The sequence below is a fragment of the Ambystoma mexicanum genome, chromosome 8 (assembly GCF_040938575.1).
Source record: "Ambystoma mexicanum isolate Mex_15411 chromosome 8, UKY_AmexF1_1, whole genome shotgun sequence".
In the NCBI taxonomy this organism is placed as follows: domain Eukaryota; kingdom Metazoa; phylum Chordata; class Amphibia; order Caudata; family Ambystomatidae; genus Ambystoma; species Ambystoma mexicanum.
This window is the reverse complement of record NC_090929.1, coordinates 1,253,021,296-1,253,038,450: the sequence shown is the minus strand read 5'-3', so window position 1 is coordinate 1,253,038,450 and position 17,155 is coordinate 1,253,021,296. Positions and strand designations below refer to the sequence as shown.

General features: G+C 47.1%; 1 protein-coding gene across 1 annotated transcript in view; it reads left to right on the top strand.

The window, feature by feature from the left end:
- KIF11 (kinesin family member 11) overlaps positions 1 to 17,155 on the top strand; it is a 705,022-nt gene that overhangs the window by 313,501 nt on the left and 374,366 nt on the right. Inside the window, exon 13 of the mRNA XM_069611368.1 lies at positions 3,623 to 3,811. Coding sequence (XP_069467469.1) covers positions 3,623 to 3,811 — 189 coding nt within the window. The remainder of the gene's footprint in view (positions 1 to 3,622; positions 3,812 to 17,155) is intronic.

The window sequence follows — 17,155 nt, the reverse complement described above, 5'->3', positions numbered from 1 at the left end:
CCATGGCAGCCATCGGGAGCGGACGTGCTGGAAACAGAAGTGTTTCCAGCGTGTCCGCTCCCGAGAAAAAAGAAGGTAAGTGGGGTTGGGAGGGGAAAGGTGAAAAAAAAGTACCCGAGGGGGGGTGCGGAGGTAGCCTCTCAGCTTTGGGGAGGCTTGGAGCGGGGATGGCCCTGCTTCGAGACTCCTCATTGGCTGATGGGCTGCCACGCCCCCCACCAGGGACAAAGGCCGTTGTATCCTGACGGAGGGATTACCGGCCTGGTAACGACTCGGCGAGGGCCAATCAGAATGGCTTTCATTCTGATTGCGCCCTCGCCAGGTACTAATACAGAATATTATAAAGATAGTGTGCTCGTCAATGGTCAGGACACACCTGCCACCAGAGACACTGGGACCAGCATAATTGTGGTAGATGAAGGTATTTCAGCCTGAGGAGGCTGCTAAGGCCCCAAAATGGCTCAGCAGGTTAGCAGGTGATCCAGTCCAAATGTCCTATACTGCTAGCTAACATGGAGTACAATTAAATGATTGTACTGATTAAAGTAAGTTTTCAGTCTGAAGTGCCTGGTTAGGGTACTGTTAGGCAATGACTTGAAGGCCCTGGGTGTAGTTTCCAGCACACCAAAGCCCCCTTTCTAAGAAGAGAAGTGAAGTGAGCTAACCAGAAAAGCAACGGAGGCAACCTTGAGAGACCTTACCACTGAGACCAAGGAGAAATCCAGATTGTCCAAAGGAAAGAAGGGCCTCAAGGCCAAACCCTCCTCCAAGAAAAGAGTATCTGTTAAAGAGAAACTCCAGGTGACCACCCCACTCCCAGCTGAGGCCGAGTTGGTAAGAGAAGAATCCCCTAAGGAACCATATACTGGTGACTCGGATGCAGGAGATTCAACACGGTCTTGAGGATCTGGATCCCAGACACCCTTTCCACAGTCTCCTCTTTTCTGAGGAGAGGGGGCACTTGGGATACAGACCCAGACCAGGATGTGCCATGTAGTCCGGCTCAACCACTCCCCCCCCCCCCTTCTCTTGGTGAAACTACTGTTTCCAAGAGCACTGAAGTGAAATTGACTTTACTTATATTTTGTAACTTTCTAGACCCAGCACACGCTATCTTACCGTAGGGTGCTGGAGGGGTTACTTAGTATCCCCTTTGTCTAGTTGTTCATGCAACATTTTTTGTTGCCCCTTCTACAATTAATGGTTGGTGGCAGTGGTTTACTTTTTTCTACCATTGTGTTTTTTTTTACCGTAGGCTGCAATTGCAGCTGCAGTAAGGCACCAATGGGTGTCCATTTTGTCAAAATGGCAGCAGTCTTCTTTTTTTGCCATTTCTTTTTGGAAAGGCCCTTCTTGAGATTTACTCTGCGTGCCAAACCATGTTTGGTCCCTTTGTTTTGACTTTGGCGGGGTTGACAGCTAGGGTGCGAATGAATGGGAGAAACCTGCATAAAAAGGCGAGGCTATTTAGCTTGGAAGGCAGAGTCGACGATTGGATGAAGGAATCTGAAGAACTACTAGGAAGAGACGCCTACTGCAACTACTGGACGGTTGGTTTGCCCGGTGAAGCCCTGCTGCAGTGCTGAAGCTCCAATTTCGCCTCAACTATAGAAGCCCTGCAAAGGACGACTTCTCCCTTTGGGTTGGTGGGATCAATCGACCCCACGACAAACTCATCTGGAAATCCTCTCAGAACTCGCCGTACTTCCATTGCTACTGCAGGAACCGATTGCCAGGGAGTGGAACACCAGAATATAGTGTGTTGTCTTAAAGTCTGGCCCGAGCTCCAGGAAGATCCTCTGGACTCCCAGGAAGCATCACTGACCAAGCCTGAGCCACCTCAACGAGTGCTTGAACCCAGATGCATGGAAAGTCCATTAAGGTCTCCGAGAACTGCTGTGGTGCTATTTGCGAGAGCTGCGAAGATCCGCTGATCTGCAGTTTATCCATTGATGCCGCCGACCTTCAATTCATAGTCCAAGAGTCCCCAGACGTCGGCCCTCTTGTCCCCATGACTGAGGCCCAGGAACAACAGGATCTGCAGACCTACACAGGAACAGAAGATAGCTGGAACCAACTTCAAACCAAAGGTACTGTAAACCTAAGGGTACTTACCTATTGGTGTGTAGCCTTGCTAGTTCTCAGTTGAGACTTGTTTTGGTTGTTTTTTGCAGAATTGCTTGCATCTTTTCCTCACGCCTCCCAGCTTGTGGCCCTACAGTAATTTCATTTTCTGCAAAGACTTATAAAACATTGTAAGACTTTTTACTTTCAAGAAGTGCTTCAGCTCACCTGGACTTTTGTTCGATTAACATTGGCTGTCCTGGCTCTTATCCTCTGACCATGTGCATTAACTGTCCCTCAACAAAAGTCAAACATTAGATGACTTGTGTAGCTGGTAAAGGGTTAATTTACTTTGTATTTGGGCTTCTAAAAGTACTTATCTGCTTAAGAATATTTGTTAACCATTTTGTAACTCCCAACACCTTTTCTTTGACGCCAAACTCGGTATTGCTCTAAATGTACCTGTGATGTATCAATGTCCAGTGTCCTAGTTACTTAAGTCACCTCAGGGTGTAGGAAGTGTCTTTGTGCCATCCCAAATGGGTATCTACTGATTTTAAAGAACCTGAGTGTGCATCTTAAAGTATATTTTTGTTAAATATATTTGCTACCTTCTAAAGAAGGCTTATTCAACTGACAATTGTTTAATCAAGAAACATTGAGTGTAAATGTTTATTTGGATACTTGTCAATGTGAATCTCTGTTACAACCTTACAGCTCGCATTGACCTCTCTTAAGATGAGCCTGGCTGTTCATTCACTCCACCAACTTGTGTAGTACGTGCTTATACCAAAGGTTGGGTTCATTATTGCCAAGAAGACCAGGCTGGTGCAGTCTCCCACAGGATACTGCATACAATCTTGCCTAACAGTGCTTACATGACTCAATTTGTAAAGCCTTAGTGTATATAAAATACATTTCTACTTTTATACAACTACTGGTTCGTCAGTGTGTCCTTGAACCCATTGTATGTTCTAAGTACTGTGTGCCTCACTGCAGCCCTCATCCCTCTAGGACTAAGCTGGGCTGCTCGGCCATTGCTACTAAACCTTTGGGTAGTTCAGGCTAATCATAAGGGGTTACAGCCCTGTTGCCGAATGTGGCCTTTTCCAAGTTCTGTCAGAGACATTCCCACCTTTTGAAGTCTGTGGTTCTTGGCAGGCACTACTTTTCATCTCAGAGTAAAGCTGTGACTGTCCTGCTACCAATTGTAAAGTCTGGGATAGCTCATTGTTCGTAGAGTGCTTGCCAGTCTTGGGGGGCGGGGGGAGGGGGAATTCTTCTTGAGCTCGCCAGATTCCTTGCAGATAAAAGGCCAGCGAAGCACAATTACAATTCCTCATTGCCAATGGGCCTGTACTATTTTGCAGTAAGCTTTGGCTGCTTCATACACATGGGTTTCATTTCACATGCAAGCAGAGAAGGGTGAGCCTGAAGGCTGTGAAGGGCTTGAGGTGGGTAGGCAGTGATGGGCTTGATGTGAAATCACTTTATTTTTAAAAAATTTTTTTTACAGGTTAGTAATTTAACATGTGAATGCTTGCTTTTCTCAATTTAGGTTACTGAGCTGTTCACTGAAAATAAACGTGAGCTGGAAGAATGTTCTGAAGTACTACAAAACAAAGCTAAGGAACTAGAAGAGACGCACAAAAATTTGTACGAGTCGAAACAACTTCTTGCTGAGGAAGAATATGTGGTATCTGCCTTGGAAATAACTGAGAAGAAACTCCATAGCACTGCCAACAAGGTAACTTTGTTTCTATTTACTGAATGTGCATACTTTGCCTTCAGGAAACTTTCCACTTTGAAAGCAAACTGTGCCATGTGAGAAGTGATTCATAATTGGCTTTTAGACTGGTGCCTGGCACTTTGCAACTGCCTGTTTTTTTTCAGCATGTCTCTATTGCAATTTTCAGTTTGTTTTTAAGTCATGTGTGTAGAAACTATCTGAAAAGTAAGAACAACGGGTAAAAAGAAAACACAGCTGTTAAGGAGAGTTCTCAAAAATGTGCTAATTCCCTTCTACCTTGGAGACCCAAGCTCGTTTTGCTGGACTTCAAGACTTTTTTTTATATCTCATGTATTTTTGATGTGATTTATTCTGTGTTTCTTTTGACTTTAGAGTCTGACAAACTCCATAGGCATCATCTTTTACATTGTCACACAGCACCTTCAGTGCAATGGCACAGGGAAGTCTATTAACGTTCTATGCCCAGCGCACACTCTTACCATAGAGTGCTGGAGGGGTTACTTAGTATCCCCTTTGTGTAGTTTCTCGTGTAATGTGTTACCCTTTCTACAATTCATGGCTGGTGGTAGTGGTTTACATTTTACTACCATTGTGTTTTTTTACCGCTGCAGTTTGTTTTTATTTATATTGCGCACTAGACCCAAGGGTAATAGGGCGCAAAGGCATAAAGAGGGTTGTTAAGCTTATGTTACATAGTAAACAGGATTAAGTACAGCTGTGGTTACAATGCTGTATGCATGAATAGGCAAGGCAGATGGGTATATACAAAATGCAAAGAATAACTGACACATATATATCAAGCAGTGAAGGTCACATACATACAATAGATGCTTCGGGGTTGGAGGTGATGTAAGGTCAGATGTCGTGTTCCTTTAGCCAGTGAATGAGACTAGATCTAAATTGTGGGCAGGGTAGATCTTCCCTTAAGGTAGGGGGGAGGGAGTTCCAGTATTGTGCTGCTTTAATGGGGAAGCTACTCCCACCGGATTTAGTGTGCTTAAATCTGGTTACTAATAGAAGGTTGGAGTTGACTTTTTTCTTAGGGGGCGAATGGCTATTTGTCTAGTAAATCTAGCTGTGAGGTATTGTTGTGCTGATTGGTTAAGACATTTGTATGTCAAAGATGCAGTTTTAAGGAGAATCTTGTCTTTTGTAGAAATCCAATTCACAAATCTCCTAAGGTCAGATATGTGGGCTTTTTTGTGGAAGCTTAGGGCAGCTCTTAAGGCATTGTTTTGAAGGGTCAATCTTGGACGTAATGTATTTATTGCTGCCTATATAGAGGGCATTGCAATATTCCAATTTGGACAGGATCAGGTCTCTTGCTAAAGTAATGCAGTTGTTGGGTGAAAGGAAGGGCTTGGCTGCTCTGATTAGCTTGCAGGTGTAAGAGGTGGCTGAGGCCATAGAATTGACTTGTTTACCAAAGGTAAGCATGGAGTCTATTTAGAAGCCGAGGGTTTTGACTACCTTAGCCACAGAAATGTTGTCGATTTTGAAGGATGAGTAGTTCGGGCCTAGTTAATTGATGTTGGATGGGGTGCCTAGAATTAGTTTTTTGTCATCATTCAGGCATAGACAGTGAGATGCCATCCATGCCCGAATGATGTATATTCTGTTCACAAAGGCCAAATCCTTTTCATAATCTCCCGTCAACGGTATGAGGTTCTGTGTATCATCGGCATAATTCGTGTAAGTGATACCTAGACCATCTAGATCATCTAAAAGGGGCTTTGTGAAGATGTTGTACAGAGTAGGAGATACGCAGGAGCCCTGGGGCACACTGCAAGATATGGGTGTAGGGTCCGCAGCTGGTAGAGGAGAGAAAACTTGCATTAACCTGTTATCAAGGAAGGACTGGATCCAAGCGATTGCCTCCTGAGAGAAGCGGGCCACGGAGTCTAAGTGGTGGCAAAGTATCGAGTGGTCTACCAAATCAAACGCGGCTGAGGGATCAAGGAGTAGCCGGAGTGCCGTCTTTCCTTCGTCTCTCAGTGCGTCTGTTTGTGCCTAGAGGTCTGAGAGCAGTCTCAGTACTGTGTTGAGGTCTGAAGCCAGACTGTCTAACTCCTTGTAGGTGATTTTGTTCCAGATGATGCTGAATTTGTAGATATGCTATTTTATCCAAGATTTTAAGTAGGAATGGCACTGTGGTTATGGGGCGGTAGTTAGTGTGGATGGATGGGTCGAGCGTTTAAGTAGGGGGGGACCCACGAGTGTTTCAGGTTGTTGGGTATAGTGCCTCGTGAAGGAGGCGTTAATGAGTTTAGTGATGAAAGGGGAGAGTTCACGGGCAGCATCTTTTATGATTTGAGCTGGGCATGGGTCACCATGACAATTGGACGGTTTGAGGGTGAGGATAACTTTTTCGACTTCTTTGATGGATACTTTGTGAAAGTGGAAACGGGGTCGGTGGTGTGGGTGGAGTCGGGGTGGTCTGAGGTGCTAGTGTGGCATTAGTACCCATCTTCGAAGCAGTGAGAGTCTCTTTTATTGTTGATTTTCACCTGAAGAGTTAACTTGTTGGCCAGTGAATTTTGTATACGCGTAAACCAATTTTTATCCTTGAGACGGGAGGCAGCAACTTGAATTGGTGATTCTACCTCTTTAAGGATGGCAAACAGTTCTTTGGTATTCGATTTTGCTTGGGAGATTCAGAAGTTGTAGGATGGACGGTTGGCTAGGATAATTTCTTTTTTATAGCGGGCAGCTAGTTTGTTCAGGTTATTCTTACTGAGATCTGAGGGGCTGATCTCCAGATTTTTTCACTTAGATGTTTCTCTTGTCTAATTGCTTTCAGATGAGGCGAAAACCATGTGTTTAAGTGTTGGCGGGGTTTACTCTTTCTAATCTTCAATGGTGCTATGGCATCTACAGATGCAAGCATCACTTTCTAGTACATTTCTACCATGGTGGATGGGTCAGTTTGGTCTGAAATAGAGTTCAGTGTAGGAAGGATAAGGGGGGGATACGTTTTTCGGGAGTAATATTTCTTTTGTTTCTGGTAGGAACAGCGTGTGCTATACTACTGGTATTCGTAGGAGATGTGACCTCTAGCGTAAAGGATATCAGGTAGTGGTCAGACCAGGGCTGAGGCATTATAAAAGTGATAATGGTTGGGCAATTGTGTTCAGCAATCCAATCAAGGGTCCTTCCTTTATTGTGAGTGGGTTCTGTGACCTTTTGGGTGAATCCTAATTCCTCTAGAGTTATTAATCTGTGAGGCGTTAGGATCTAGTGGGTCACTGAATCCGAGGTTGGAGTCTCCTAAAATGAGGCATTTTGTTGAGTTTTTAAGGTTGTCTGATAGTATGTTCATGAGGTCTTCCTCAAAGGAACCCAGAGGGCCTGGTGGTCGGTATATCAAGTGAATGGTGATGGTTTGTGTATTGGAGATGGTAAGTTTGGCAGTGAGGGATTCACAGGAGTTTGTATTATGGGGTGTGGAGAATCTTAGGGTTAGATTAACAATTATGGCAAGACCTCCACCTCTGGAGGTGGTACGATCTAGTCTTATAAGGGTATAGTTGTCCGGGATGGCTAGCATGATGCTGGGCCTGCTGCAGAGTGAAGCCAGGATTCATTAATGGCCAGGAGGTCCATATTTTCATTATATATTAAGTCAGCTATGTATGTGGCGTGGGCCACCATAGAGCGGGCTTTTATTAATGCACCTTTTATGCCAATTTGAGTGGGTTGAACAGATAATGGCTTGGCTTTGTGTTGACAATTCAAAGGGGACGTGGGATCTCTGAAGAGTCAGCAGTTAAGCTGAAGTGGGTGTTGGCCATTGGTATCTTTGTAGGGTGAGCTGTTGTGAGTGGGCAGAGCGTCCTTTGGGCGATTAGTGGTGAGGAGGGCATTGGTTGGGGGATCATAGATTCTTGGTAATCTAGCACAAAGTTTAAGGTTCCTCTGTTGGAGGCTACAGGGTTTGTGGTCATGTCAGCCTGCTTAGGAGGAGCGCGTACATGCGTTATTTGGACAGTAGGCTGGGGCATGTTGAGGTCTTGTAAAGTGATCAAGTGGAGGATCGTTCTTAATAGAACAGTGTAGAGTGGTGGCAAATGCATAGTGTTTGTGAGGGCATGTGCGTGTAAGTGGCTTGAGAGATAAAAGGGCGTCTAAGGTGGCTATGGGTACACGTGGGATGGCGAAATTAGGTAGCTTGCTGAGCGGGTTAGGCACAAATCACCATGCAATTGGTAGGTACTGCAGTATGGCACCTGCTTGCATTGCATGTACGTAGTTAGTCTATAGTAGAGGCAGAGTGCATGCGGTAATGCCTTCCAGGACAAGTCGGCAAGCAAGGCAAGGCTAATCGGGGCTAAGCAAGGCTAGACAAGGCTATTTAGGACAGGCATGGCTAATCATGGTTAGGTTAGGCTAAACCAGGCTAGTCGGTACTATTCGGGACAAGGCGCAGGGCTAATCAAGGCTAGGCAGGGCTAATCAAGGCTAGGCAGGGCTAATCAAGGCTAGGCAGGGCTAATCAAGGCTAGGCAGGGCTAATCAGGGCTGGGCAGGGCTAATCAGGGCTGGGCAGGTCTAATCAAGGCTAGGCAGGTCTAATCAAGGCTAGGCAGGTCTAATCATGAGAGTAAGCTCTCAAAGCAGATACTATAGGCATAGGCTCACATGAACGTTAGATAGGCTGTGCAGTAATATCAAGGGAACTAAGGTGAAGTACCGTGTCAGAAAAGCAGTAACGGCACAAAAGGATGAGTACAGTGTCAGGTGCTAACTGCTGTGACAGGCACAAAGGACATATCAAGGCTTGGTACAAAGTCTATGCTAGAAACAATGGCTACGGTGAACAAGGCTAAAGTAAGGTGCAGCTGCTAAAGCATTGTCATTGGTGCGGTGGAAGAGAGGCAGTCTCAATGGTGGCAGTGCAGAAAGTGAAAAACTAAGCATGACAACAGGGCACATTGCAGACTAGGCAGGGCACAATAGGGCAGATGCATGATTTATGGACGGATAGGCATGTTACAGATGCGGATGAAACATAGCAGGGCACATGTACTGCATATTACAATGGAATATTACATATTGCAAACATAGCCAAGTAGGTAAGGGCAATTGTCCAAAGTCAGTGGTGAACAAGATGCACCGGCGGGGTGCACAGCAGGGAGGGAACAAGGGGTAGGAGGGATAGTTTCTTGGGGAGGTGTAGGGGAGCTTCAGGGGCAGGCTTACTGGTGTGTGGGCAGGGTCCTTGGCCCTGGCCTCGGACGCCTGCGGACAGGCTCCAGACAGGAAAAGATCCTTAAGGTGAGGGCCGGCGTGTGATTGGCCTTCTGTAGGTGGAGATGGCCAATGGGGGCTCTCATGCAGGTCATGTGGTCGCCTTCTGAACAGAGAGAAGGTTGGCAGCCATGTTAGATTAGGAACACCTCGTGTGTTCTAATGGTGGTTCGGTAAAAGCGCTCAAAGCGCTTTGCAGCTCTAATTTCAGAAAAATATGCAATTTGTGCAGCTCACATGCAATTGTGGCGTTAGGTGAAGCACTTTTCAGTAAAAAAGTTTACCCATGGGGGCTCAAAATAGGCAGGGTGTCTACCTTTGGTGGATGCACACAGCTTGGGGGCAGGCCCACTGCTCCTGCAGTGTTGAGGGCTCCTGCACCTCGGCGCTCCTGTGCAGTAGTAAGGCACCCATGGGTGCACATTTCGTCAGAATTACCCCAGTCTTCTTTTTTCGCCATTTCTTGCTGGAAAGGTCCTTCTTGAGATTTACTCTGCATCAAACCGGGTTTGGTCCCATTGTTCCTTTTGTCTTTGGTGGGATTCACGAGTGAAGCCCGTCTCTGGCTCCAGCATGTCTGGCGGGGGCAGGAAGTGAGGGAGGTGCCCAGGAATGCACCCAAAGGTGATTGGCCTGCTGGCTGTCCGGCAAGGACAGCTACCCTGCTGTGTGATTGACAGCTAGGCTGGGGTGAATGGGAGAAACCTGCATAAAAGGCCAGGATTTTTGGCTTGGAAGGCAGAGTTGACCACTGGTTGAAAGAATCTGAACAACTTGGGAGAGACACCTGCTGCAACTCCTGGACTGTTGGTCTGCCTTGTGAAGCCCTGCTGGTGTGCTGAAGCTCCGAATTCGCCTAGACTAGAGAAGCCCTGCAAGGATGACTTATCCCCTTGAGTTGGTGGGACCAATCAACTCCAAAGTAAGGCTGTCTGGGCATCCTCTCAAAGCTGGTTGTATTTCCACTGCTGCTGGAACCGATGTGCCAGGGAGAGCAACACCAGATTGTGTGCGTTGCTTTTAAGTCGGACCTGAGCGCTAGGAAGATCCTCCAGACTTCCCTGATGCAGGACTGACCAAGCCTGAGCCACCTCAACTGAGTGCTGGACCCCATATACAAGAAGTCGTATCCGAGAACCGCAGTGTTGCTATTTGTTGTCAGATGCGAGGAGCTGAAACACAGAAGGACTGCTGAATTGAAGTTTGCCCACTGCTGCCTCCGACCTTCCCATTGCAGAGCAGGAGACCCCAGAAGTCCTCCCTCTTGTCCCCACGACTGAAGCCCAGGAACAGTGCGATCTGCACAGGAACAGGAGTCATCTGCTGCCCTTTTTCTAAAGGTACTGTAAAGTCTGAGAGAACTGGACTCTTATTGTAGAGTTGCTTGCATTTTTTACTACTCACAAGTCTAAACAGCTTGTAGCCCTACATTGATTCTAGTTACTACTAAAGCATTGTGCAAAGACTTTTTTACTTACCTGCCAGAAGTGCTTCACCTCATATAGACTATTACCCATTGACTTTGGCTTAACTGGTTATACTGAATGACTCTGCTTAGGGGATCCAAAAGTATTTGCCTGCTTAAGAATATTTGTGATCTCTTGTTTGTTCTAATAACCTTTTCCTTTGACCAATTCCTAAGAATGTTCTAAATGCAACAGTAAAATATTAATGGCTTCAGCACCCTAGCTATTGAAGTCACCTGATGGTGTAGGTTGTGACTGTGGGCCATCCCAAAAGGGTTTTTACTGATTTAGAAACTAAGTGTATAGTTTTGGAGTGTATTTGTGTGTTGCTTTCATATTGCTCCCTTCTGAAGAAGGCTTATTCTAACTGACTGATAAATTAATAATTGTTTATCCAAGAAACCTTGTGTGTAAGTGTTTATTTGAATACTTGTCACTGTGAATCTCGAACTCCCCTAAAGCTCACATTGACCCCTCTTGGGATGAGCCTGGCTGCTCAACACGCTACCAACCTGTGTAGTGCAGACTTATACCAAAGGTTGGGGTTCCTATTGCCAGGAGGTTAGGGTTGTTGTAATTACCCAAAGGGTACTGCATTCAGTCTTGCCTAACGGCCATGTCTACACTGCATTGGAAGTACTATCAAGGCCAGATTTAGATAGAATTGTGAATACTAGCTTGCTTCCATTATAGACAGGTTTTCCAAAGGTGGGCCAGTGCCACATTTGGATAAAGATATGAATATTTTTGGGCACCATATATAGAAAAGATTGTGAATATTAGCCAGTACCGGACCTAGATAGAAAATGAGAGATTCACGCGCCACATCTAGAAAGAACGTGGACATCTGGAAATCTAGCACATCAATGCGAGAGAGCGATGCCATTAACCAACCCACTAACAATGTCACCCCTCTGCATACACCTCTTCAACCTTAACCAAACAACTCTATAGCACAACAAACTGCACAGACTTCACTACACAGCAACAACAAAACAAACCACACATGGACCTGCATAAAAGCACATGGCAACTACCGAACGGAAAGCACCTCAAGCCCAGCGAGCGGTGTTAACCAGGCTGATGCTGCCAACAACACATCACTGCTCTATCACTTTTCATGCACGTTCCTACGAACTGACCTCCCATTCCCTTTTCAGAGCCACCAGGGGACCACTCCGGTGGTGATGGTGCGCGATACAAATATCGTTTAACATAAACATGGTGGTAACAGAATTTGCTATGTATTATGGCAGCCGGCCTCCTGGCAGTGCCTCATGCCAGACTCGAGAGAAAGCTGCAGCTCCATTTTTCAGCCTCTTGGAACCAAGAAGCTGTTTCTCAAAAAGCATTAATCACCATACCACCGCATCTTCACCAGAACATATTGTGGACGATGGATACAAAAATCATGGCGGGCAGACCCTTCAGGCAGCCCCGACCGGTAACACTATGACGGAAGCACCATAGGTTTCTAAGCTTTGTAGTGCAGGTACAGCACTACCAGTTGAAGGCCCTACCTTTCCTCTTGAAATCGTCCCCCAGAGTCCCTTCTCACAATGTGCTGTTCCTAGGAGCCAGACTCGATACAGTATCCTGCCTGGCTTCACCCTTGCAGCCGAGGGTAGCAGCCATTCAAGGGAAGGTGCAGCAGCTGTTGGCGATGAAGACGGCCACGGTGTGGACAATAAGTCATTGCTTCGCATGATGTGGTCCTGCATCTACCGCATCCTTTTCAGGAGTTCTTGGGTGCTCACTGGATACAAGTGTCTGGAAAGGCTGGGGAGCCCACACGGATTGTCTGCACCCCAGAGGCCTCTGGCTGCTGGAGGAGAAGGATTTCCATATCAACATCCTGGAGGTACAGGCAGTGTTCTGTGCCCTCAACACATTCCTTCCATCTCTGAAGGGTAAGGTGAGGATCTTCACAGACAACACCATGATGTTCTCCATCAGGAAACGGGGGGGGGGGGGGGCACTCGACCCCCAGCGCTGGGCCATTGGACAAGAGCTGTTCCTTGTCCCTCTTCATCTAGTGGGAGTAAAGAACACCATTGCGAACTCCCTCAGCAGGGAGTTGCGCTCCTGCCATGGGTGGGAACTTCGGCAGGACCAGGTCGACCGCCTCTTTGCAAAGTAGGGGAGGACCCCGATCTGTTTGACTGTGGCGAACTACAAATTCCAGAAGTTTGCCAGCGCATTCTACCAACCGAGGAGCCTGGGGATGCGTTCTTCTTGTGGGAAGCAATGTTTGTGTGTTTTCTCTGTTGGCTCTGCTGCTACGATTCCTCAACACTCAGTGCAAGATGATACTCCTTGCGCCAACGTGGCCGAGGCAGATTTCGTATCCGTACCTCCTTGGCCTGTCAGCATCGCCTCCGGTACTGCTGCCAGTGTTTCATGATCTTCTCACTAGGGAAGGAGGCACAATCCTGCATCACGACCCAGGATTGCTGAATGTGAGGGGTTGGCTCCTGTAGCCCCAGAGTTTGGCGGATATGAGTTGCCGGTGGAATGCAGGGAGGTACTCGCCAACGCCAGGGCATCGTCGACTTTGAAGAGCTACGGTCACAACTGAAAGTGTTTTGCTACATGGTGCCGTTCTCAGAAGATTCCCCCTTCGCAGATTCTTCCATACTTGGTATCCCGGCATGGGAACTAAATGTGGTTCTGATGAGGCTCATGGGGCGGGGGTGGGTGGGCCCTTCGAGCCTATGCATCGGGCCCTTCTCGTGGAAAACAGCTTTCCTTGTGGACATTGGCTACGCCCGGAGGGTGGGTGAGATACAGGCCCTATCCTACAAACAGCCATAGCCGACTTTCCACGAATCGAGGGTGGTGCTGTGGACGCGCCCCTCCATGTCGAAGGTTTCATTCGAATTTCCCCTCAACAAGCCTTTGTTACTGGCAGAAAGGTCCTTGCATCCGCTGGACGTGGCTCATACCCTGAAATTGTTTGGCACACAGAGTTTTCGGAAGACTTCACAGCTGTTTTTGAACTGTGGTCCTGTGAACCATGGGAAGGCCTTTTCCATGGCTTCCATCTCAGAGTGGCTTTCTGGCTGCATTATGCAAGGTCATCGGTTGGCAAACTGGCTGCTTTCCAAGAGCCCACTCGAGCGCTCGGTGCAACTGGGTTCCTTGCCGGTGTGCCCCTGCTGGACATCTGCAGGGCTGCTACGTGGAGGTCCACACACACACCTTCACTAAGTTCTAATGTGTCGACAGGCATTCCAGGGAGGAGTCCAGTCGGCCAAGCACTGCTATGCAACCTGCTCCCTTGAAGTGAGCCTCTTCCAGAGGTAAGAGTTCATTGCTTCTGTTGAGCCTTGCCACCTCACGTGGTTGTGTGATGTTGTACTGCTGTGTATTCGATATTCATGAACCAAAGGTATGTGTAGAGGTGCACATCTGTGGTTGGTGGATTTCGGAGAATTATTGCTCAAGTGGATTGAAAAGGTTCAAGGTTGAGGTTCTCCCGGTCTAACCTTGGCTACAAGGTTAAAGATATGAGAACCAAGGGGGAAGTCCCGGGCACACTTTCGGCAAAAATACCTTATTTGGTTCAATCAAAATCTGAAATGTTTCAGAGTGCAATGTGTTAATCAGAAATGAGTGAAGAGCACCGTGTTTTGATAATCATTAACCATAAAAGGATTAACCACTGAGACATAACATCCTGTCTTAGTTTAACAATCTCAACAGATATCTGTCCCTAGTAGTTATTTTACTTTAAATGTGATGCCTTAACGTATTATATTGAAGCATACTTATCAAACATGTCAATGAAAAGATGATGCAAATGCTGTTAAAATAGTGGTAACCTTTGTTTATGAATAAAATTGGTTGTTAATCCTTTTTTGGTTACTGATTTTCAAATCCCTGATCTTCAACTCTCACTTTTGATTAGAAAGTTTCACAAATTGCAACGTTTCTGATTTTGATTTAACTAAATTGGGCATTTTTGCCGTAAGTGTGCCAGGGTCTTGCCCCTTGAGGGACTTCCCCTTCTCGTATTAGTTATTCATGAGCATGTGTATCCATCAAGACCCCATGCTGGAGAAGGAACAAGTTACTTAACTGTAACTGTTGTACTCTTACGTCCCGTCCCCTTTCTTCCATACTGCATCGACGTCCCTTCCAAGGGAAGGGAGACGGAACCTTTTTCACCAGAAAAAAACCTTCTTCCCCCTTTAAATTTGGAGGCGTGCGGCTCAGGGAGTATGCACTGCCCTGACTCCGCCCTCTGGCGCCACACCTCAGTTCCCTTTTCCGCGTCAATGGGATTAATTCACCAGCGCTCATGTGTTTGGCTTCGGCCATGTAATTCCATGCGTGGATACTTGTGTTTTTTTTTGTTTTATCATTCAGGTACTTGTTCCTCAGGCTTTATGCTGCCCTCCAGCGCCTGCCGGCTTCCAAAGGGTTCAGCGGATGTCTATCCTGCAACGGGCTCTTCCCAACTTCAGATCCCCACGCCCTCTGCCTACGTTGCCTTGGCTTGGACCACGGTTGGCAAGCTTGTTCAGCGTGTGGCTCGCTGTCATCGAAAACCCTGAGGAACAGACTAGCCAGGTGGAGGGAGTTCTTCCAGAAGTCGCCTTCAGAGGACCTCAAGAACTTTGTGAAACCATGAGCCAGCCCAAGCTAGGGCTGCTATTTTCCATCGCACCCCACAAAGGAGACTCCTTCCCAACGACTCTCCCGCGTGGGAGGGACTGTTCAGGACCTTGTACCAGCATGTGCACGGAGGCTGCTTCAGCTACCAGCCCTCGGGCCGAAGGATCCTTGGATCCTCCCGGTGGCAGTGTGGAGGGACCGGAAGTTTCTTGTACTGAATCGTTACCCGAGGGGCTATACCTTTGTACCGGCAATATGTCTGAGGGGGTGCCTAAATGCAGCTCTATCGACCCCCGTGTCGAGGCTGTCACACCTACCGGGCCTAGGCATTTTCTCCTCCAACCCTATAGTCAAACATCTGGCGGGACTCGCAAGGATTTACTTGCCCGTCAAGAGACTGCACCCTGTGTGGGACCTTCATAGTCTTGGGTGCCCTCGGGCACAAACTGTTCAAGCCATTGGCGTCCGTGGACATCAGGCTGGTCACCATAAAGGCGGCCTTATTTGTCAGCTTCCCCTCGGCTCGTAGAGTCAACGGAATCCAGGCGCTGGTTGCCTCAGAACCATATATTACCTTTCACAGGGACACACCCGGCATTTCTGCCCAAGGTTCTATCTGCTTTCCACTTGAACAAGGAAATAGTCCTTCCTACGTTTTTCCCCGATCCCAAGGATGAAGCACAGAGAGTGCTGCACTGCCTAGATGTTAGGCGTGCACTGAAATTCTGCTTGGACAGGACCAAGGGCTTCTGTAAATCGGTCGCCCTGTTTGTCACTTTCAGAGGCTCAAGACCAGGCTATGAGGCCTCTAAGGCTTCCATATCCCGTGGATGGTCTCTGCCATCAAAGAAGCGTATGAGAACCAGCATAAGCCGCTCCTGGCCAACCTGCATGCCGACGCAGCCAGGGCTAAGGCAACGGCTATCGCATTCCAGCGCCATGTCCGTTGGCATGTCATAAGCAGGACGGCCACTTGGGCCTCTCCCTCGGCTTTCAGCAAGCATTACTGTTTGGATGCCGGCTGTAGCTCTGATGTGGCCTTCGCACAGGCATTTCTCAGGAATCTATTTGCTTAAGGAGAGTCTCCTCTCCACCATGGGGCTACAATCGGTTGTAATCGCCCATACAGTATGGAGGAAAGGGGACGGGACGGAAGATTAAGTTACTCACCGTAGTGACTAAAAAACTTAGTCCCTAGTCCCCTTTCCTCCATACGTCCCACCAAACCCCCCCCCTGCTAATAATACTGGTGTAATTAGGCAATGTTAAATCTATTGTCGACCCGTCAATGGGGATTGAGGTATGGTGCCGGAGGGTGGAGTCGGGGCAACACATGCTCCACGGGCCGCGCCCCCAAATTTAAAGTGGAATTTTTTAAAAAAAAAAATTTTCTTTTTGTTTGTTTTCTGGTGAAAAAGGTTCTATCTCGCTTCTCTTGGAAGGGAAGCCCATACAGTGCGGAGGAAGGAACTATGGACTAAGAGTACGCTAGTCACTACAGTGAGTAACTTATAATTTCCCTGTGTTGATGCATTTGAATTACATACAGTAATCATGAAAAGTATTTCCAAGTTACCACTTAACTTGGAATAGTTTGTACTCTATGTAAAGTCTTTACCTGCTTGTATTGGTCTGGTACCTTCATGTTGTTCCTGAAACTTAACTCAGTAATTACTTGCCTCAGAATTGCATAAGGCCACTATGAAAAGTAGTTGCTGGGTTGTTACCTTAGAAATGTCTACTATTCTAGAAAGTATTGCATCTTACTCTGAAATTGCTTACTGTCATTCTTGAAAGTATAACAAAGTTTAATACAAAGTCCCTTTTCCTCCATACGTCCCACCATCCCCCCAGTAATGACTGTTACAAGGCAATTGTAATATTGTCATGGTGACAGTGGGTGGGGTCTGGGGAGCGCATGCTCCCGGGCCACGCTCATCTAAATTTAAAGGGGGAAGAGATTTTTTCTGGTGAAAGGTTCAGGTTCCCGTCTCTAGCGAGGGACACC